This window comes from Lineus longissimus, chromosome 3 (assembly GCF_910592395.1).
Source record: "Lineus longissimus chromosome 3, tnLinLong1.2, whole genome shotgun sequence".
Classification (NCBI taxonomy): domain Eukaryota; kingdom Metazoa; phylum Nemertea; class Pilidiophora; order Heteronemertea; family Lineidae; genus Lineus; species Lineus longissimus.
In genome coordinates, this window is record NC_088310.1 from 3,580,448 (window position 1) to 3,603,973 (window position 23,526).

Here is a 23,526-nt window from a genome sequence, read left to right on the forward strand (position 1 = left end):
TATTTTCAATATAAAATTTTCATAGTAAAGCAATAATATTTTGCCTCATATCAACTAAAAAAAATTAAAAATGTACTTTGGGAGGTCATCCAATCATGTGACCAAACAAAATGGTGGCAGGCCAACCCCAGTTTTGTAGTGTCAAGATTTCTGAAACTTTAGTCTTTTTTCGTGAACTCCTCAAGGTGTCCTTCAATCATTTGATGTTGAAAAGTTTTGATTAGATGTTGGCACTCTGTTAGACAGCATGGATGACCCAAAGTCACCAAAATATTGTCAAGATGAAAGTGACAGGACCAAGTCTCTGTTCAGTTTTTTCTGTCAAAATCTGCACCTTGGTCAATGGGAGTTGGCTCATACCTGTATACAAGACTTGAGTAAGAGTGATGCTAGTGTCAAAGATTTGTTGAAAAGTGTGGTGCTCTATCCATATGATCAAAGGTAAGCATGTGTGTGTGCTGCAAAAATATGGCTGCGCAAAGGTGACATATAGTCGTAACAACCATTGCCATTGCAATTGCAGCCCTCGGGATGTTGTTGACGTAACATCACATCATAATGATGCTATCTATGTATGTAAGGTTCTCCACTGTCTAGCGTCATGGAATTGACCACCTACCTTTGAGCAAAGGAACATCTTTCCTGATGTCATTCCAACGTTGCGTAATGATATTGATAAAACATTTATTGTTGGTGCCCCAGTACTTTTCCCTTCAATGAAAAATCCCCTGATGTTATGATCCACTGATGTATAATATTCTTGGTTTTCTTTCCAGTAATGGCTCACAATTCATCAAGAATCCTCACCAGTTGTCATGGCTCTGCTTGCAGGCCTACAGAGAGGTTGCAGAGGATGCAGAAGTAAGCATTTATACACAGTGCTGTAGCCTCTTCTTGGTTTTTACGATTGGTGGTATTGTGACTCACAATGGTCATGGAGAAATGTTCCTCTACACAGGATTTACGAGATCTACTGATTTCCAGCACTTGCATGAAGAATCAAGGTATCATTAAAAAGCTTGAGTCATCGCCATAAACCTCAAAATAATTTCACCTAATGTGCACATCATGAGGGGTAATTTGCATTAAGAAAATATTGCCCTCACCCTTAATCATTTCTGTTTTGCTTTTTATTTCATTGTTTACAGGAAACAGAATCAGTTGAAATCGATGTGCATTTCCGGCTGCTACTGGTGGAGGCATGCTTTCACACTACTTCTGATATTGTCAAGGTAAGTGAAATAGAAATTATGGATCAAATCACTACAGATTTTCAGTAACTTACTGTAAACTGCAAAATTATATTTCTACTTCTTAAAGTGTAAGGTAACAAGTATGAATATCTTTTCAGGAACTTTACTTATTCCACAGAAGACTTCACATGAAGACGTCTCGTCAAATAGACTACTTAGTGCCAAAGTTAAGCGAGGAATGCATTGCCTTTCTCAAGAATCTGATGCTGGAAAAGCCAAGTCTCTGTCATTCTTTTCTGCAAGCTTTATCTGTGATAAACGAACCAGTACACTTCCAACACAATCAGGAATTGCAATCAATCTATTTAGACTGCTTGCAGGGAATACTTCACAGACTTTGCCGCGGCAACCCCGCTGCCATCTTGTGCAAAGACGACTGCAGATATTGTAAAATTGTCTCTGATATTCCAACGTGTGATAATCTCACTGTAAAATTCTACCAGATTCTTTCGCTTTACAACCCGCATGACAGCACTGATGAAGAACTGTATCGGAATCTTTTCCGGCAAATACTTGACGTGAGCTACAATGGAGACAACATACTTCAGTTGGACATGGTTTACTCCTGCTTGTTGGGTAGGACTTCTGCGTGCCTCGTGGAGGCGTTTGCACAGCTTGACAATGAGAGGCGATTTCTAGGATCTTCTACGACCGGTGCTGCAACTTTTCTACAGTTTTGTAATGATATGGATAGACTCAAGAGCTGGAAGAATATTTATCTGTTGTGTATCAAGCAGAAACAACACTTTTTTGACAGTCTTATGGTAGGTATACAGTGGAACCCCGGTCGGCGACCACCTCAGTAACGCGACCACCCCGCGAACACGACCAAAATTCTCCGGTCCCGAATGGTTTTCTCTCTAATTCTCATTAACTGGCCCTCGCTAACACGACCACCCCGGTACCCAGACCGCGACCACCAGCTTGGTCGGTCCCAAACTGCAAATTAACCCCGCTAACGCGACCATGAGGCCTAATTGCCGTAATCAACCATGACCGCATCGTATCAATTGGCACCTTCTCGCAAATCCGTGTTGATAGTTAGCACCTCGAACACAATGACCATGGGAATCCATATGAAAATAAATGATGTGTCAGTGAGTTTGATCAAATGTAAGCGCAAATAAAATGAAGAATAAACTTTCTTTTCGACTCACGGTTTGTTTTTCATCATTTAGTATTAAATGATGTCAAGAGGCATGCACACGTAGTTTTTAGGACAAATAAATTATGTTGATTAGTAAGAGTACCGATACTCAAAGTAAAGAATGCTTACTACGTCGTAATATTGATAAAATACGTTTTTAAAAAGATGATTTAATCAGTACCAGTTCAAATTGGCTGAAGTTAAAGCAGGAAGACATCAGGAATAATTCTCAACATCTTCTCACATCACCTCTCTCAATGTTAGCGGGAATATTAGCTTGACATCAAGAAGGGCAGCTGCCGATGGTGTGAATGACATGCTTGCTCTAATTAGCATGCTCAAGTTTTAATGTAATGTTTGGTCTAATTAGCTCTCGTCAGTTTATTTACTCATTTACATAAGTTGTAAATTAAACGCAAAACACTCAAGAAAATGATTTTTTATTCGTGATATACACACAAATTATCGAATCACCCGGTGGCATAGTCATTAATGCATGTCAATGTACACACAGCATATCTGCTAGGACGATGTTTTGGCGGGAAAACCTACTTATGATTCTTAAATTCACTAACGCGACCACCCCGGTAACACGACCACTTCGGCTTAGTCCCTTGGGAGGTCGTGTTACCGGGGTTCCACTGTATATAATATGCATAATTGCCTTCAGTGTAGCCCTTTAAATTTAATGCCAGCATAAGTGACAAAACTTGTTTTGAAAGTCCTGCTTTAGAGTTCCTGTATATTGGGATAGAGAGATACATGTAGTTGTAAGGTTAGAACCAGTAGAGCATAATTATTCAAACCTCTGTACTGGGATTTTGATCCCTGCCCACCTTCCCTGTACATCTGATGGAGTACATCATCACTACCTTATGTATTTGTTAGGTCCATCCATCTCATTCTTGTCACATCTTACTTGCAGCAAAGTGCCATCCATCTCATCCAGCAAGGAGAGTTTGAACAGCTGCAGAGCTTACTCGAGCCGCCAGAGTTCCAGGTGCTGAAACCATTGGTGCTACTTCTTGGCTGGAACCATTGTTATAGTTGTAGCAATGCCAACAAGCTGCTTACCGCCCTCTGGGGGCAGAATGATTCCATCCAGCATGACCCGGTGGTTGAACAAGCCTGTAAGAAGTTACTGTATCAGGTTGATCTTGTCCAGTGGTGCCTTGAGAAAGCAAAGTAAGTGAAGTACTATCAAGCGCCAAATTTTAGCAGACACTTCATTTTTGCTTCTTTGTGTGTACCTGCTCGATTGGTACTCCAGTTTGTTGGCCATTTTGTTATCCTCTAATAGTCTAAAAGAGTACCTAATGCCACAATCTGTATGCGAAGGGTAATGTATGCATCACACTTGCAAAAGAAGAAAGTAGAAAATATGTCACTTTTCTGATGGATTGATTTTCTCTATGTTCAGACCTCTCCTGATAGCATCTGGTGCTTCCATGACCCACCATGACCGAGCCACAGAGATGTTCCAGGGGCTAGAGGCTCATTCGGTGCTCTACGTCCTCCACCAGTCCACCCAACTCTCCACCCTTGATATGGAGGAGGTGCTGGAGATACTTCATAAACGGCCAGTTCTCATGGATGAATGTAAGTTAATCATGCAACCATTTTGCTGGTGGAGAGGTGAATGACCCCCTCTGGTAAGTGTTATGAACCAAGAAATCATCAAATGTGCTCTTATTTGCCATGAAATATAATATGAAGTTGCGAAAATGTGTTATTTTTCCCAGTCACGCCAATGACAACTGGAAACAGTGCGCCAAAATTAGCCAAATTACGAGCCCCCATGCAATGTAGGTGAAAAACAGAAGCTGTGACCATACATTTCAAATTGATTTTTATATTTTTCAGGTTCTTCAAAAGTGCAGACAAAACCCAAGACTGTTCGTTTTTCAGAGAAATCTGACAGCCCTGAGAAGCTACAAAAAGTATTTATCAGTATAGAACAAGAACGCGATATTGCCATTTATCGCAGTTACTGTGCTTTAAAACATTTCATGGACGCGATGTATTTCTGTGCGGATAGTTCAAACTTTATGCCACGGAAGCAATCCGTTTTAAACAACCATGGGAATGACCTTGAAAGTCAAGGTCAAGGAGAATCAGGTAATGATTTTCAGCACATTTATGACATGTTTGTTACAAGGAAATTGATAGCTGGTAAGGAGCAAGTTTCTAAACTTCATCCGCTGTCCTACCGGGTTGAAACGTTGGAAAATATTTTTTCGTTGTTGTTCATGATGCAAGAGGATGTACAAGAAGTGGCCGTGTTGTGTACAGATAGCGGGGAGGATATGCCTGAGGACCCTAATTGTAGTATTGACTGTGCTGATTCCGCTATGCAGTCATTGGATTCAACTCTGCACTCATTGGAATCAACGTATGAAAAGGTCAACGAAACTGAGTTGGATGAAGAAAAATTCACGATGATCTCCAACAAACTTTGGAGAATTTCGAAACTGAAATCTGAGAGTGATCTGGATACGTCTGCTAATGTTGATAATACATCAGTTGAGGCTGGAAACGTATGCTATGATGAACCGTTTATGAATTCTGTTGACTCGCCAAAAGATCAGAAGAAACAACAGAAGGAAAGATCATCGACTCCAGGGTGCAAGAGTTCTACGGACGGAAAATCAGAAATGAGAAATCATCCGGAAGATTTGAGTAATTTTAGTACGGGGTCCACGAGTAGTTCGTATAAAATAGGATTCATAGCGAACCAGTACATAGTCCGTGATTTCATAGCGATGCTTAATGAATGCTTATTAGAACTGGATGGCGCTATGTACCGACTTATCGGAGAGAAAATTGACACAAAGGAGAATTTGGAGACATCAAGTTCCATTCAAAAGGCCCTGAACCTGCATATGAAGTGTACAGTATCTGAGGATAATCTTCAGGCGAGGATTAGCCGGTTGCGGCAGTATGTGAGTGAGGCCCAGTGGAGGTTTCAGGTAGTCTCTCACGATCAGATACCAAACGAACCTGGGAACGTTTTATCTACACCAGTTAAGGAAGAGGCAGCTGATATCAGTGATGATGATTTAGGTAAGAAATTAAGTTATTTTTTAAGAAAATTGGAAGGGTTAATACCGACTGCTTCTCATTTTCGAGTTTTAACTAAGTGACATGTGTTGAATTGTCCACACCCAGAGGAGATGGAAAGTGCTGAAATGTTGTACACATATAGCAAGACTTCACTTCTCTTACTTTGCTCCTCATTTCTGATTTCAGACGTCAGTTTATTTCATGATGAAGTCGTCCCACCCTTGGTGAAGTCCAGCTCAGGTCGAACGAGAGGAGGATCTCTAGAAAAAGGTAATTTACCCGTTTAAATCTGAATTCGGATAATGACAGCTGGGCAGATTGACCTAAGTATCTGACGGTGCTGTAACTGGCACAACAATCGTAGGTCTACACGTTGGTGCTCTCTGATATCAGACAAAGGCTTGCTTGAGGTGAACCAGAGGGGGACAAAGTTTTGAGCAGACAGGTGTTTGTATGCTATGCCTTAGCATAATAGCCTAGTGATAGCCCATTGGTGGCCAAGTGCAGTGACATTCAAAAATGCTCGCATTTCAGGCAGTGTAATACTCCTTGGAAATTTGAATGATTCCTCCAGACCGGCGTGAAGGCAGGAAAAGAAGTATGCCAAATTTCAAGTCAATCTTTATCAAATGTTCCTTTCCAGTTTTTTCTCATGGTGGCAGAGTATCTGGTCGGGAGAGTGAATCACAAGTCACCACCGACCCAGGTGGTTCAGGTGTCATCAGCCCTGGAGCCAGCCAACATCGCCACAAGCGTCGTGTAAGCACAAGACGGGAGAGCTCTTCAAGTAGTGTGGTCTCCAAGACGAAACACGGCATCATTCCTTATATGTTGGGATCTCATCAGAGCTTACTGACCATGTGCTTGAGGAGAGGACACTTCGCGCAAGCAAATCAAATTGTCAAGGTATGAGTTTGAATTTCAAGCCTTTTTTATGGAAAGTATTAAGCTTACCATCATACTGCAGATGGCAGATTACATTCCAAGGTGATGGTTGATGCTTATTACATGTTGGATTATCACGTTTCATACAACTTTTTGTGGCATGATTTATGGCAACGCTATGCATTGATATGTATTCACCTGCATTGTGTTATGATGTCATGTGACTGGTATTTCGAGCTATCAAGGCTCACATAATGAAACATTGGACCGAATATCTATCCATTGTAGTGAAATGCTAAGATGGTTAAAATTTTGATAAAAAACTGTCATCATGCTGTAATTTTTTCTACTTTCAGTTGTTCAAACTTGAAGATACCACTGGGGTCATAGAAATGGCCTTCGCTGAGCAATACCAGGCAGCAAGCAGAAAGCTCCAGGCCATAGATCCGAGAAGACGGAGCAGTATGCCAGGCGTTCCTGGTGCACGTGCTCAGTCCAATCGCTTCAGTATGCGTGCAATCGAGAATGTGGCGGCAGCCGGTGAGGCTACGATGATGATTACGAACATTGTTGATGAAGTCATAAGCAGTTCAGCGCTGGAGCTCTATCCAGAAAATATCCAAGCTGATTCAATTGTACACAAATCTGCTCTGCTGACTCATTTGAATCCAGAAAATATTCCGACAATGGTGGTGCTAGATTTGGCGTGCACAGCATGTCGGACTTGGGAAGCGAGTGAAAATCTTCTGGCTATGGGTCACAAACGTTTATCTGGGGAAGCAAATACGAATCGGCCGAGAAGTATGTCAGGAGCGGATATGAAACGCCATAGTCCGAGTCCCGATGTTGAAGCCAAAAAAACTGGTGCTAGTCCAAATGATTTGATCCGCAAGAACGACGTAACGTTGAAAGGTGTTGAGCCTTTCCTTACACAGCTCTGGACCTTGATGTCTCAAGCAACAAGAGAAGGTATCTCAGTGTCTGACGAAATGTGGAGCAGCTATCTACGTAACAGCGTGACCCATATTTTGACTAACGTGACGTTTCCATTAGACGTCGCTGGCTTCAGAACCTACATGGCTACGTTATTCGAGTTGGAAAAGAGCTGTAGTAAGGTTGAGAAGGCTTTCATTGAAGTCAAAGCCATGGAACAGAAGTCATTTCTGTCAAAAGGAGCAGAGAAGAAGGCATCGCGTCCCGTCATTCATATCGCGATGAAACGTCTGCTGCAGGTGTTTGAGAAGGTCATTACATCTCAAGGTGTCCTTGTTCACTTTGAAAGGTATGTTTCAGGCATAGGACTACATTGTCTGAGGGACTCTGCCACTTTGGCTCCAAATAGGGAACTTTTTTAGACAGTTCCTGTTCTAAAGGAGTGGTACTAACCCTGCCACCTATCCCCAACCTATCTTTAGGTTGTTTTAGGCGGGTTTCACTAAACTGGCATCGAGATAGACCTTCATAGGCCTTGTTTTCGTTTTTGCCTCAATCTTACAATGTCATTCCCTGACTTCTTCAGAAACACTGAATCTATAATAGAGCCTACCAGGAACTACCTGCAGAATCTTTATGATCATGTGAAGACTTTCTGCCATCTTATTATGGAAAATGAACCAAAGCAAAAAGGTAGGCCACAGTTGTTAAAACCATTTAACCTTCATGGATCAGCGGCATTAATCAATGTCAAACAGGAATTCTAACTGCTCTTGCCCTCAATAGAAATCCTTGCAAATTGCTATGATGTCAGTTGTAACTGAACACATCAAAGTTTATTCAAACATACATTATTGGGGAGGGGCTATTTTGAATTTGCTTTATTCTTCTAAGACCTACATGTTCCTTGATGATACATTGGTTTGATTTGTTAAACTTCCTAGTTCACATTATTTTCAACTTGATTGTCATGTTTTCAGATGCCCCTTCTCTTACGCAAAACTACTACGTGATCCTTGACGAATCACCCACCAACATTCTCGGCAAACTCATGTTTGAGAAGAAGATATCACCATATAAGTAAGTTCATTTTACAACTTTTGTCAGTTCCAAGGGTGTGCTTAAGAGAGGCTCTCCTGTATGCTCACAACAACATTTTAGTTCATAGGTTGGGATTTAGTCTGTTACGTTATTTGGTTGTAGTCAAAATCTATACTTTCTAGGTTGGAGGCTTTTGCGCAGAGATTGAGTCTCGATCTACTCCACATCATCGTGAATAGCTGTTGTCCAAGAATTCCAAGCAAGCAGATGATAACCTCTCAAAATGCGGTCCCAATGGTGGCCCAGTGTGAACATGGACGAGTCGTGCTGAATGCTTCTTCAAATTTGAAAGAATCTACAAGATCTCCTGACGTGGTCGCCAGGGAAATTATGACCAGGATTGTCAAACTTTTGAAAGGTAAATTATGAGGTTCAGCCATTGCAGGAAATGGCTTTGTGGAGAGCAATAGATTGAAATGTCACCTCTGTACAATTGTTGACTGAGGTCAAATTTGAAGATATTGTCCGAGTAAAGTCCCCAAATACATACAAATTCAGCTTAAACAATATGCTTAAAGTTATGAGAGAAATTATTTTTACCCTGACGAACTGTTTCAGATGCACCAAAAAATTTCTCTTCAGAATTTTCATCATCGACGTCATCCAACTATGTGAACCAACACACTGTGACTGAGATCCTGAAGGAGAGGGATTTAGCCGCCATATTTGACGGAGTGGGGGAACTGGCAGTTGTTGACCTTAACAAACTCACATCATCAAGCGAGAAGAGAAGTTTCTGCGCCAATGTCATCAACCTGTTGACGATACACAGTTTGTTTTATCAAGTTCACATCCAGGTCAGTGGCGCCAATGTATCGGGTATCGAGTGCAGCATTCTCACTCTCTCGCTCTCATGCCTGCAACTTGACTTTGAACAGTGCAGTGCAGGGATGTTGAATAATTGTCAGTAGATAGAAGAAAGCAGGCATACATTTCTATAATCTTTTTTGTTTTAGAAATTGTCCCTGCACAACATGACCCCACTGGAGAGGCTGAATGCCTTGTGTACGTTTTCATACCACATAGGACAGCTTGGAAGAGTGAGGTAAGACAATTTACAACCTAGCGTTACTTTGACTTTAGGGTACTTGAAATGTTTGACTAAATTTTGGCTAATACTTCCATAGCTAATCTCTATAATGCTTGTCTGTATTTCCTTTATTTTCAGTCTACTTGAGTTGCGATTCCTCATCAGCAGAAATGGTCTTCCATCTCCTACCTGTTACAACAAGGTGCTGGTTAATAGATTGTATGGTGAGTATATCTTCTACAGTATTTTGAAAATGAGGTGTAATGGAGCATATTTGATCATGTAGTGCTGAGGGTGTGCGGACTGATCAAATGTTTAGTCAGTGTTGATTAGGAACTATTAATACATACGTCTTTTCCCCAGGTCTTGACCAGCATGATCCATGGACTATATTCGGTCCTCCACCAGAACCAAGACTCCTGTTCCTGCTCATAGATGGCTCTTACTCCTCTCCACCACTACAGGTAAATCAACAGTGCTGATTGTTTTAGGGATCAACTACAATGGCGGCCAAAAATATAAGGCCTGCAAATATTTCTGCATTTACAATGTATTGAGAATCAGCTAAATAAGTTTGCTTTCGTTATCGTGAGATAGCCTACAGTTGAGCTTCACATTCTTTCCTGCAGGTTGTGAGTTCTGAGCTTGTTTCTCAGCAAGTTGAGATGGCCATGGAATCATACCTAGAGGATGCTGTCAAGGTGCATGAGGAGGAAAAGAAGGTAAGGAGAACAAGAAGTGGTTAAAATATGTCGTACGCAGGTGACTAGATCCAAGGTGATGCTGTTTCTACTGAAACTTTCCTTTATCTGACTAGTTAGCTTCGTCCTTTTGACCAAGTAACATTGTCAGTTTTCAACTCACGACCAGAATGCATGCAGAAGTTTGCTTTTAGTTTGTCTTGTCAAATTCAGAATTCAATAGCTCCCCAAACATTGTACAGCCAAGATGCAATGCCTTACTCTCTGTTTTTCACAGGTTACCTTACCGGAGATGTTATTATGGTACCGCCTTGATTTTGTTGGCAAAAAAGGAGACAGCTACTTGGCAGAGTATGAAGGCCTCGTCAACTTTGTAGCAGAACATTCCCCCTCAGGGTTGAGTGGCCATCTCAAGGACATGCTCCATCTTGATGATGCAAGTGGCTTCGGAGAAATAGATGGTGAGAAATCTTCATCCTGAGCTTTCTTATACATAGTCATAGGTATTTTACTGTTCTTGATATTTCGTAAAAGAAATCCAGTTATCACCATCACTCTCAATCACCAGCTGTTGGAAGAGTCCTTTCCAGAAACTGGGTATGTAAAGGCTAATTTTCATGTTAATCGATTGTTTTTCAGATGGGACCAGGAAGAGGGAGCTGCCGTTCAAAGTGACAATTGAACCATACAGCTGGGATTTTGTGATACGGTTTGACTACACCCCAATCCGTCTGCACCACAAGTTAGTACAACAGCACCGGCGTGGCTCATCGCTCCCCATTGACCTCGAGGGCTGCAAATCAGAGTACCTTCCCAATGTTAACACACAGGTGCCTAAAGTGTATAATCTCCGCGCAGTGACGTTAGATTACATGAAAGCTAGGTGCACTCTTGTCTCGACACTACTCAGTCTCATCTGTTCAGACGAAATAGATGACATCGAGGAAAATTTTGACGACATTTGGTTTGATTCTTCCTCTTTAGAGAAATCCTCAGAGAAATCCTCTGGGACTCCTCCCCCTGTGCCAAGAAAACGTACCGGGTCAGACATAAGTTTAGTTGATGTGCGGAGCTACCGGTATCAAAAATTGAGTCAGAATTTCCCTATATTGAGCCACCATGTGCAGGAGAATGTTATACCTTTAGCAGGAGCATTGCAGGAGGATATAGCAAATCATGGCGACCCGATTCTCAAACTTTTGAGTATGTCGATCCGTGGAGATATTCGTGAGTGCATGCTGATGATGTCGTCCAGTCCGCAGTTCTGTAGAGACGTCAATAACATATTGAACGAACTTGTCCAGAATAAGAAGTGGTTGACGATATCACATGTCTTAACAAGCCTGCCCGAATTTACTCTCTCGCGGAACCCGGAATGGACGACCCTCCGTGACTTCTCTCTCTGCTGTTGCACAAAGGAAGGGACTCCGGTGAATAATTCTCCCCAGTCTCGGATGATGAGTTGGCGATTTCTCCAACAGATCAGTGATCCAGATACTCAGGTCCGTGCGGTGCTTGGAACTCTGAAGATGTGGTCGGTGACAATTTGTTTAGAACTCCTTGGGATGTGTCAGAGTTTGCAGAATATTGAGGCAAGACTGAAGCGTGCTGTGGAGATTCAACTGGAAGCCATGAAGTTATATCAAAAGGTAATGACATCACAAGGTCAGGGCATTCTCTACAAAAGATTACATACGCTATCACTCCCATGAAGTGCAGTTGAGCAAACTTGCCTTTTATTGCTGGGTACTTCTGTGAAATCTCTAATGTGCCAGTGGATCACTCACACACCCATATTTTCATTTCAGATTATCGAATGTGCCAAAACACTCCAAATCAAACTCTCAATGAGAACCAGACCTGAGGTGCCACCACAGGACGAATATGATGCGATCGATTTCGAACATCTCGAACAGTTGATGACATGGCAGGGCGTTGTGCATCACTCGAAACAAACACCGGAAGAAATCCTGAAGGTACTGGTCAAGTGTCAGGAGTTCAAGACCCTCCGACAGTGGGCGGAGATTCATAACGTCGGGCCGATCATGAAACAGGTAAGCTTTTTTAGCAATGTAGTTCAATTTAAGGGTACACATTTTTTCAATCATTTGGTTCAGAGATGCATTCGGCCCCATGTGCCACCTGTAGATGATGTGGAGATCTTTTTTCAAAAATTTCTGTCGAAGGGCTCCAAAGTGATGACTTTATATCAGTTTAACAGCACAGCAGTCTACTCAGATATTGATCTGTATTGTCTTTAACTCCTTCAGAATACAACACGACTTAATGTTCATGTAAGCTGAGGACTTTTCTATTTCTCTGTATGCATGCTTTACAAGTCTCGATGACACTTAATGGAGTGTTTTAAATACTGAATAGGTTCTGTTTTTCACCACGCATGCAACCTGCCAGTTAACTCACAACACTTTGCTGGTACAATTAATTCTCAAACTTCAATAGAATACAGCTATATCTCTAAGGGGTTTAATGCTTCCGTATTATTGTAGTATTAACTTTGGTTCTGTTTCTGATTCTCGGGTTATAACTTTTAAAAATCTCTTCTTTTTGACTCTCTGTATTAGCTAGAATGTAGTTTTGACGCATATTTTGGTGTCTGGTGTTAGCACTTCAGTTATCAATGTGATGCTAGGCATACATGCTCCAATTTTTGTTGTATGATCACCCCTAATTTCAGCTTGTGAAGCACGGTTTAAAGGTAACACTTTCTGTGAAAAAATTATCATTCTTATATTGTATGTTGCATGAAAAGATAACCTATATGTAGGGTCTCACTGAACAGTCCGATAGCCCTTAATTTGTGGAGTTCCCTGCATGATGAGTTGCAAGAAGCATCTCTTTGTAAGGACAAATCGGACATCGTTCTTACTACCTGGCCAAGATAAGTCATACTCTGATGCCCATCATGGCCAGAACTCCACATTCGGGGAGGCTTTGCAATGACCAGGATGAACTGAGGCAGAAGACAGCATTTGTCACTAGAACAGGACTGACCATCTAAGATTGAGAATGCAGAAGAAGAGGAAGATAGTCTGATACACAACCGTCAGAGTCCACTGCAGGATCAAAATCTGGACCGCAACGTTATCCAAGTTCTTGACATCAGTGTCTAATTTTCATCACGCGGCGGATTCTAAAGGTTGTGCATTGGAGTATGAATTCGCCTTTACTTGCAACTGCTTGGCTGAGACATGTCTGGTGCCATATGTACTAGCAATTCAAAGAACAGCCCTCTTTCTCACAAGTTGTTCACTTCTGCTACCAACATTCATTTTGGTGAAGGGTTGCATGTCTCTCTTTCTCGTTATGTCTTTCTGCACTATATCTGTCCGCGTCTGTTAAGCTTTCACAGCCAGGCCTGTTTTAGTTTCTGGCACTTAACTGTGATGTCTTCTTAACCAAAATCTAGAAAAAACACAGCAAACTGATGAAAATGTTCTGAAGGAAAAACTAACTGAAAGTACTGGTCCTCTCAAAACCTAAACTGCACATCATTGTCTGCCTTGGTATTTTCTGAATTTGATCAACATGGAATATAAGAAAAGATCCCTCTTTCTTGAAGTTCTGATGAAGACGAAGGTGATAGCTTCTGTTTTCTTTTAGATTATGAGATTATGTTTGTGAGCTACTTGGACCCATTTGTTTCTTTGAGAGAGTTAAGCAAATTAGTTGTATTTTTTTCTTATTCTTGCTACATGTATCTACTACAATTTCAATTTTTCTCTCAATCATTTTTTGAGGTGGACTAACATTTGCTTATTCCCCATCAGCTGAGCCCATATTTTGGTTATCTATTTTTCAGAGCATAGAGGAAAGCTATGTGGTTTACCTCTTGGAGGAGGAGAAGCCTAAGCCCATGGATGCCTACATTGTAAGTCTAACCTGTCATACTAAATTCAGTTTGAATACTGTAATGCTTTTATCATTGTCATCTTCAAGGATAACATGTTGATGCATTTGGGGTGTATTGTCACCGTTGTGTGACGTCATTTTCATTTAACAACATATGACATATGACATTCTCAGCTGTCCACTTTCAAAAGTCCACTTCCTCATTGACTACATTCGTTTCAGGCACTAGAAGATATCAGCAAGTCTGATGGTGAACTCTGCCGCAAAATCTGTGATAATCTGCTGAGTCGGTTGAAAAATGAGAAGAACATTCTATTTGTGGCACGATTCATGCTGCAGCATCTTGATAAAGAGTTGGATGCTGACCGTAGGAACGAGTTGTATCTCATTTGCATGGGAGCAAAGGTATTTTGATGTCTGCAGCAAGCTTTATCAATTTTCTCAGGTGATCATCAGGCAACTTGATGTTTAGAATAATCCACCCGCCCTGACAGCCAGGCTAGAAATGGCCACAGCTTTGGTGGTTGAAAATATTCTTCGGGTAAAATATTTTCCGTACAATGTGTCAAAAAGAAACCTCATACGATTAATTCAATGACTGGATGAAGTCATTTGAGGATTGAGTTTCTATATTTCTCTTTTCAGATTCTGTTGTATCTGCCCGAGAGGTCAAGGATTGATTACCTCCACCTGAGATCAGCACCAATGCTTATATTTGAACAACTCCTTATGAATATGAAGGTATCTAATGAACCATACCTTGCTCGACAGCATTTGTAGTGGCTGTCCTCTCTGATGAACAGAAGTGAATAAGATCACTCATGTTGAAAAATTAACTTCCTCACTTGTCAGCTTTTTGGATGAAATAATTTTAGGATTGAGTTTACATGTATATGTTTCCTATTTTTTTGATTTTCCAGGTCGACTGGGCAGGTCAGTGTATTGAAATCATCAAGAAGGATCTGAATGCTATACCTCACAAAGTATCTGGCTGTGCCCTCGATGCCCTGGACGAGATGATAACTATTTACGCTAAACATGCACTGGAGTTCCCTGTTTCTCAGGTGGAGCCACCTGGTCCTGGTAAGTCGTGGTTGTTCATTTCATTGTAAATAATGAAATGCAAAACTTATCCTGCTAGAGTTGAGATGATGCATATAAAAAGTCATTCTAATCTGTGCCATCTTGTTTGATTTATGTGGGGAAACTCCTCCACAGTTTCTGAGTGACTTCATCAACAAATTAATCTTTTTTATGCTTCATTCTAGAATATAGTCCTCTTATGATTGCTTTCAGTCAACGCGAGTCCTACCATGTCTGGGAGAAGCAGTGCCTCGCCCATGACGTCTATAATCTCGGATGAGGACCGGGATAAAGTATCGACTCTAGGGGAGCCGCTGAAACCTGCTGCATTGTTGGCAGCACTCGCTGGGAGAAGGGGAAGCAGACGTAAGTCGACGTCTGCTGAATTTTGGGATGTTAACTAACAGAAGCTGATGAATAACATTCTTTGAAGTCACAACCCTAGTGAAGAATGTAAAGTTCTTTGAAACAGTACAGTTGTACAGTATAAAGCACTATACCTATGAACTTACATTTCATTTCATGCGCATTTCATAGTTATATGGCTTTTCCTGAACTGAGATGGGAGAACATGGAGAAGCAGTCTATTTGCTAAAACTATTGGTCATTCTTTCAGAATTCTTAACAAGTACTGGTACCCGTCCTGGTTCCACCCCCCTCAAAGAATCTCCACTCGCACGTCACATGACCTTGAACACCGGAAGCTCATTCATCATGCCAGTGGAGCCACCGACCAAGGATAAATGGGTCCCCGATGGAAGGGTCTCCGAATGCATGGTGTGTCAGACAGAAAGGTTCAGTATGGTAAGTCTGTTTTGTACTAAGACACCATTGTCTATTGTCTTGTGCTCGGAGGCAATCTATTGATACATTATTTGAGCCAACCTTTGTCACCAGATTCTTCCTTTCCCTTATTTTCATTTGTCTATGTTCCAGTTCAATCGTCGTCACCATTGCCGTCGATGCGGACGTGTTGTCTGTGCGTCCTGCTCCACCAAAACGACACCGATCCGAGGACAGTTAGCGAGGACATGTGATGATTGCTATGACCAGATCTATAAGCCAAGGTAAGGCAACCCTAGTTCATGCTTCTACCGAATGATCAATCTAAAACCACTGCAGCAAAAATGAGGCACAAAGTTTACATAGGAAACTACACTACATTACAACCAAGGAGTTTTAGAATTGACCGCAGAAAGGCAACGACATACTTCACATATGTAGCCCAACAAATCTGAAAGATTGTTACCCAAAGATTTGAATTTATGCAAGATTGCTTCATTTCAGGGGTTCCTTCAATGAGCATGACTTCTATCAACAAAGGGTTATGGAACGCCTATCTGGTGCAAGTCCAAGTGGGTCGTATACGAAAACTCCCCCCTTGGCTAGTTTTGGTGGTGAAAAAGCTGATATCCAACTACTTGTTCAGAGTCTCAATTACTTTTGGAAGCTTGAGATGAACGAAGAAGTGGACACAGTGACAAGAGAGGACTTCTATTACGAACAGGTGAGCCAGCTGTTATTCATCTGTGGGAGTTGTTTTAGAACATAGCAAGGATGGAGGCTCAACTTCCCAGATGTGAAAAAGCTGTTGAGGGATAACGCAATTGTCGTAAAACGCAAATGATGTTATACACGCAATGCAAGAAAGAAATGTCTACTTTCATATATTTCAGTCACCAAGCACATCCCTGTGTATCTCCATCCTTGATCTCCATAGCAACCCTAAAGTGTGTGGGGAACAGATGCTGCAACTCTGTGATGAACTCTCCAAATTACTCAAGCCAATCGCACCAGGTGTAGCTAATCCTGAGGTGGACTATAACTTTGTTATAAGGTAAGTTCTTGACTTTGTCTCATTTACTTTGTCTTTGTCTCGCTGGACAGTCAATCTTTTGATGAACTCAGTTGTTTTTCAAAGCTGTTCTTTGTTTCCATTCACCTTATTATGTTAGCAATTTCCTTTAGGCAAAATATGGTTTTAACAGACTTGAGGTATGATAGTTAAGAACAGTCATCCATTCACTTCTGCCTTTTGTTGGCCCATGTGAGCACTATGTCCCTGGGATGTTTCATGATACGTTTTAGGCTTGATTTGCAGAAGTTACCGCCTGTATGATTTCAAAACTGCTCACAGGTCTTCAACTTGAGTTTCAATCACATGATTTTGGCTCACCATCTATTTCATGCAAGTTTCTCACAGCACTGTATACATGAAACATGTTCTTCTTTGTATTTTCAGCATGATGAAGTACCTCCTGATCAACGCAAAGTTGAAATTCCTCAAATGTAACGAACCTCAGGGCGAGGGCCTTTGTGAGATATACCAAAGCAAGGTTGATCTCCTCAATCTGCTCGTATCGAATAACTGCAAGGATATTCTGTCTATTCAGGAGTTGACCAAAAGTGACACAGTCAGGTAAAGTGTTGCGCAAACAAGCGCTTTTTAAGGACACCTTCGAGATTGACAAGTCCTGTCCTTAATAAAGAGGTGTTCTGATTAGAGAGGTGTCTGCTAAGGGAAGTTCCATTGCAATAGAAACTGCCACCAAAACTTGCACAAAGTCATTTTCAAATCAAATTAATTTCAAATACCTCATGTTTTCCAGGCGTTTGAGAGACCGACTGATTGAAGATGAGCGCCTGTCTCTGGCAATGGAGGTGTCAACCAAATGTGGTATTGACCCCTCAGGTGTGTGGGCAGCCTGGGGCATAGGATGTCTACAATCAGGCAACTACCAGGAGGCAAGGGAAAAGTTCAGCAGGTGCCTCAAGGTTGGTAGTCATTCATCTTCAATGACTACATTGTTGAATGCATTGAAAAGCTGCATAGCACTGATACAGGGGGTGGCAATTGCCCATTTGAGTCCATCTAAAGACTAACAGCAGAGCATTGACAGATCTCTTTTCTTCTTAGGTTCCTGTTGACAGAAATCAGAACCAAACATCTTCAAAACTCCTCAGCGACATTGTGGAATGCATTGAGAAGCTGCCCAGCACTGGTGCAGGGGGAGTAAAATGTCTCTTGGCCCAGTTAAGTCTGTCTGAAAATCTAACAGCGGAACCCCTCAAGCAGTACACTGATGATTCCACCATGGATGAACACCAATTCAAGGAGTGTCTGTTCTACCTCAAGACGTATGGTACCCACATGGCAATCATTGCATTCTTCAGGCGGCATGGGTTCTGGCAGAAGGCAGTCAAGTATATTCTTGATAAGGTATGTTGGCCTTCACTCCTGATGACACTAATATATCAGTGTCTGTTACTGTGTAAACACCCACTAAGTGAGAAACATGAGTAGCTTGCAATGGACTCTCGCCAGAGACTGGGTCACTAGGCAAATGAACCCAATTGGCTCCAAACCATAGTGGCTCGCCTTGGTGGAGGAATATTCCCTGCAAAATAACATATCCTACACCCTACGTCAGGCTACGTCTGCTTATTAATTCTTTTCTCCATGATTTCAGAAATGTAGTGCAGACGTCTTTGTGGAAGGCCTTCTTGTTCCTGCCATCCAGACTGGAGACCTTGGCAAACTCCAGGACCAGCTGGCCATGATTGACTCCTCGCTAGCCCCTTGGCACCCCTATCTGACCGCGTGCTGCAGATATCTCAACCGCATGAAATACTACAATATGCTCTACCAGTTTCAGTTATTTATGAAGGTAAGGGAACACCTTAAAAGGACGCTTTAGGCAGGAGCAGGTAGCCAAGATAAAGTTACTCAAAGTCACAGTTGGGGTCTCTCTTAGCTCACAGTACATTGAAACTATTCAGGCTTGTACAAAGAATATATTTATCACTGAATCAAAAACAACCAAGTTACTTTTCGTACAATTCACCTTTTAATCATTAAAAACTTTGCATATGATATGATTTTTCAGGATTACATCAGGGCAGCTATGACATGTATCACCACGTTCTTCAGTAAGGGCGCTTTAACACAGACCGAACTCCGAGGCCGGCTGCAGCATCTCTTGAATGCCAAACAACACTTCGAGATGTACCTGACGCAGACCAAGTACAGTGGCGCCAGCAGCAGGAATGTGCCAGATTGGGGAAAGTCTGGAGCGTCTGCTATACGACTATCCCAGTCGGCAGCCGAAGTTCAAATGTAAGATTTGTTTTCCTTCAGTGATTGACATCATATTAATCCCCAAACCCCAAGGTAATATTAGTTTGAAAACTATTAGCAACAGGAACTTATCTGATGTTTCACACAACTATGATAGCCTGTAACACAACTTTAATAAAAAGCACCGTTGTTTGATAGAGCAGGTCACATGCAAAAGTAAATAAAATATGTATTTAGCAACTAGACATGTTCATTATTTCTTCTGCAGGCATCTGCGCACTGTTGACCTACAGATTGAGGTGACCCAGTTCCTGTATCAGTGCCAGACCGATGGTGCCATGAAGAAGCAACATGAATATCCACCGGGACATGTACCAACACTCTTTGGTGACAATAAGAGGAAGGGGGAGGTGGCAACAACGGTAGGTTGTTTTGTATCCTCGTATCTCACAAAGTGTTTCCCGGGTTCCTGAATTAGCATGATTAAGTATCAATTCTGCATATGTCAGGGGAAAATATAAACATGCACTTATCATACCACTTCAACTGGACTGATAATTCACAAAGAAATCGGGCCTTAAGTGAGAGACCTAAATACCAGTGAATAGTTTTTCATGATTTCTCCCCTCATTGCTTTTTAGATATTGCTGTCAGAAGGGAAGTTCTCAAATGCATTTACCCTTGCTCTTCGCATAATACAGGTGAGACTACTGTGTGATTTCATATGGTCAGCATCAACCAAAAAGCTTTACCGTGATTTTTTCTCATACAAAATTGTAGATGGGATTACTTTAAATACTTACTTAACTGCAACATGATGGTTGAAGTGCCATTAGTGTTTAACCAATGACGATAATAACTTTCACGACTGTATAGGCTCAGTGCAACATTTATCTTTCACAATGCTGATCATGATTTACAGGATTATAGACTGGGTGCAACAGTTATCTTCAGTCAAGTTGGTCGTCAGCTCGCCAAGCAACAGCAGTATGGAGTGATCAGGCAACTGCTGGGAAAGATTAACGAGATCAACATCTGTGATGATGCCAGTTATGACGAGGTGATCGGAGCGTGCGTACGTGTCATAGCTGATGACAGCAATGAGGGAAGAGAAGCCGAATCGCTAATCAAGATGACGAAACTGGATACGAATAAGGTATGGAATGAGAAACATGACTTGTTGCACCTCACTGGTGTGAGGACCCTGTATTAAAGAGAACTCCCAGTTTGACCAGGGCAAGCAGAATGATCTCAGAGTCATAGCGATCAAAGTTAGAGCTGCAGTGGCCTTGTCTGTCTTCATCATCTTTTCCTGGGGCAGTTTTTGGGGTATTGCAATCGGTGAGCTTCCTTATTTCTGATGAATTTCATACTTTTGCAGATCAATGCGTACATGTTATGCGGGAAACTGAAGTCTGCCTACCTGATTGCAGTCCGGAGGAATAATGAGGAGGACATCCAAAGGATTGCTGGAGCGGCACAGAGAGCTGGCCAGTCTGCCATGTACGACATCTGTCAGAAGTGGTTAAAACAGAAGCAGAAAAAGTAGTCGGTTTATAAAGGCAAATACATGTAGAAGACAAGCCTTCAAAGAGGTGAACTTTCTGTAGGCCGCAAAATAATGAGAAACTGAGAAAATTGAAAATGTCCTAATTCGCCAACTCTTAGCATAGTGAACATTTCACAGTTTGCACAACTCAGTTTTGAAGTCTATGAAGCCAGCTGCCTCAAGACTTTTGCATTGAATTTCAGGATTCAGGGAAAAAAGCTGATCGGTGAATATTGTAAAATAATGCATGGATTGCTTTGCACCTGACTCTGTGTATATTTGTCCATCTGCATGTTATGAAGTGGACAGTCATATGCATTATAGCAACAGCTACATGTAGTGTAGATGTATAAGCCAGCATGAATTCACATTTGCCTGAAGTTTTGCAATGCACCGGTATACATGTATGCTAGACCAAGGAGCAGATTGTGATATGGGAGACACTTTGTGATATAGGTTTCTGTGACCATTTTAGATCGTTGCCATATTTTTCATACAAGCATTTCTATTTTTCAATCATACATGTATCTATTAGCGTCATAGTGATTTGATGGAACTGAAACTAATCCCTGAACCCTGCTCCTTCAAAGACATAGAAAGCGAATTGACTCTGATTCATAGCTAGATTTTAATAGGTTATCTAAATGTAGATTCAAACAGCCTGGAAAAGAACTAGCTTTCATTTATGTCTGGTTGTTAAAGAAGTCACAATATTACATGTATGTATGTCAAAATTCTGATTGAGCTGATGCTGTGATATTTCTATGAGAGATGTGTTCTTTAAGTGTAAATAAGTTAAGTTTCTATAGCCAACGTCTCCCTTACTGAAACACTGGTCTTACTCCTGTTTGTTCTGTAAAGGACTCAGTGATTTCAAAATTTAAAGTCTCATGACCTGGTGGTAATGGTCTGTGTGGGATCTACATTATAGTCTGTCTACTGTGGCTACACACATGTATGGACATCAAGTCTCTATCCTATGTCTTCAACTTGTCTTTTGATTTTCATCAAAAACTCATTACTGAGTTTTTTGTTTTCATGTACATGTATATAGGTGAATTAATGTGGTTGATTTCTCATGTTTCAAGTTCGTTTATTTTTTGATAAAATGGTGCTATTCATGTGTATAAGCACCAATGTTGGCTAAACCAGCAAATAAGTTTCTGGTGTTGATAATAGTCATAATAGTCCGAATGGCGTTACTCAGGTGTGGTAACTTGGGTTCAGTTTATGGTTACTGATAGCTTCTTCTTGTCTTTCGAGTGTATGATATCACACTCAACAAGGATTTGACTTAAGTTACAAAGAGTGGCACATCATACACTCAAAAAGTAGTGAAGAGGCAAAACTATAAAGCGGTAAAAACAAACTGAATGCAAGATGAAGTCATAAAAACCGTTCCAATTAGTTCTTGTTTCGCTGGTGATATTCCCCTCATTGTATCAAAAGTGCTAAGGATAACTCAATTACTGCATGCAATGAAAAGCTAAAGCAACTAATTGGTATGTTACCTGATCAAAATATGTCAGAAACATTCAATAAAGTGCCTGTTCTGTATTCTTATATTTTGAATGGATTGCAGATTTGAGAATCTTTGTTCCACAATAAAATATTCTCCATTTAACGAATATGAATACCTGTGTGTGTTTTTGTCTCTCATAGTAGACATGCTATAGTTATGTCACCAGTAACTTTACTGCCTTTCTTGATGAAAACAAGTGTATCTGTGCTCACACCCTCAGGTCTTGGGAGTGGGAGGTTCGCTGGAATGATAAAGAGTAGATTGTCTCATTATGATGACAATATGGTGGAGGACACACCTGCTCAAACATGCCCTGGACGTTGCCATTATTGGCTTAAAACCCTACTAACCCTGGCAAGGATGGCGCTGTACAGACCTACAAACCTACTGGACATCCTACTGACCTCGGGCTTGACACAGACTTCTCTATACAGAGACACAATTCTATTGCCTCTTTCAACATTTGAACAACAAGGCAAGTTAAGGTGGCGAAAGACCAATGTGATGGACTGAATATGGCTGCGGAATGTCTACCAACTGCTGCTACTACTTTGATTCGGCCTGCTTCGATCGTCAAGAAAACTAGTTTTTCACTTTTCCAGCTGGTTATTGCTTCACAGGCTATTTTGACTCTTCCAGCTGGTTATTGTTAAACAAATTGAGACAGCCCGCCCAAACAACAAGATCCTCCTTGTCCTTCATCTCATCCCGATTCGGAGTCAGTCTCCTCAAAATGGGACCTCCAGATGAGATCCTACTGGAGACATCCACCTCGGGCTGATTGAGGACAGTCTCCTCCGAAGATGAGATCCTACTGGAGACATCCACCTCGAGCTGGTTGAGGACAGTCTCCCCCGAGGATGAGATCCTACCGGAGACATCCACCATGGGCTGGTTGGGGACAGTCTCCTCTCAAGATGATGAGATCCCACTGCAGACATCAACCTCGAACCGATTGTGGTTAGTCTCCTCCGAAGATGAGATCCTCCTGGAGACATCCACCTCGAGCTGGTAGGAGACAATCTCCTCCGATGATACGATCCTACTCGAGACATCCACTTCGGGCTGGTTGGGGACAGCCTCCTCAGAAGATGAGATCCTACTGGAGACATCCACCTCGGGCTGGTTGTGGATAGATTCCTCAGAAGATGAGATCCTCCCGGCGACATCCACCTCGGACTGGTTGGGGACAGTCTCCTCAGATGATGAGGTCCTACTGGAGACATCCACCTCGAGCTGGTTGGGGACAGTCTTCTCCGAATATGAGATACGACTGTCGACATCCGACTCGGGCTGGTTGGAGACAGTCTT

At 41.7% G+C, this 23,526-nt stretch overlaps 1 protein-coding gene across 4 annotated transcripts; it reads left to right on the forward strand.

Annotated features, from left to right (window-relative positions):
* The first annotated feature begins 121 nt into the window (after window positions 1-121).
* LOC135485407 (zinc finger FYVE domain-containing protein 26-like) lies at window positions 122-22,314 on the forward strand. Of its 4 annotated transcripts, XM_064767399.1 has the most exons (41): window positions 122-441; window positions 777-861; window positions 1,149-1,232; window positions 1,352-2,017; window positions 3,326-3,585; window positions 3,821-3,999; window positions 4,264-5,463; window positions 5,650-5,733; window positions 6,107-6,369; window positions 6,705-7,630; window positions 7,868-7,974; window positions 8,262-8,361; window positions 8,505-8,740; window positions 8,965-9,179; window positions 9,339-9,427; window positions 9,551-9,636; window positions 9,776-9,876; window positions 10,042-10,134; window positions 10,391-10,574; window positions 10,753-11,762; window positions 11,922-12,167; window positions 12,384-12,407; window positions 12,809-12,829; window positions 13,934-14,002; window positions 14,206-14,388; window positions 14,629-14,724; window positions 14,904-15,066; window positions 15,280-15,432; window positions 15,683-15,870; window positions 16,003-16,133; window positions 16,354-16,573; window positions 16,743-16,903; window positions 17,309-17,485; window positions 17,676-17,841; window positions 17,984-18,286; window positions 18,537-18,734; window positions 18,954-19,183; window positions 19,413-19,566; window positions 19,786-19,845; window positions 20,067-20,300; window positions 20,526-22,314. In XM_064767399.1, the coding sequence occupies exons 1-41, from the start codon at window positions 248-250 to the stop codon at window positions 20,691-20,693; spliced, it is 9,507 nt and encodes a 3,168-aa protein (XP_064623469.1). In that variant the 5' UTR covers window positions 122-247; the 3' UTR covers window positions 20,694-22,314. The 4 variants fall into 4 exon arrangements, with proteins under 4 accessions (XP_064623469.1, XP_064623470.1, XP_064623471.1 ...); XM_064767400.1 differs by lacking the exon at window positions 12,809-12,829; XM_064767401.1 differs by lacking the exon at window positions 12,384-12,407.
* The last annotated feature ends 1,212 nt before the right edge of the window (window positions 22,315-23,526 follow it).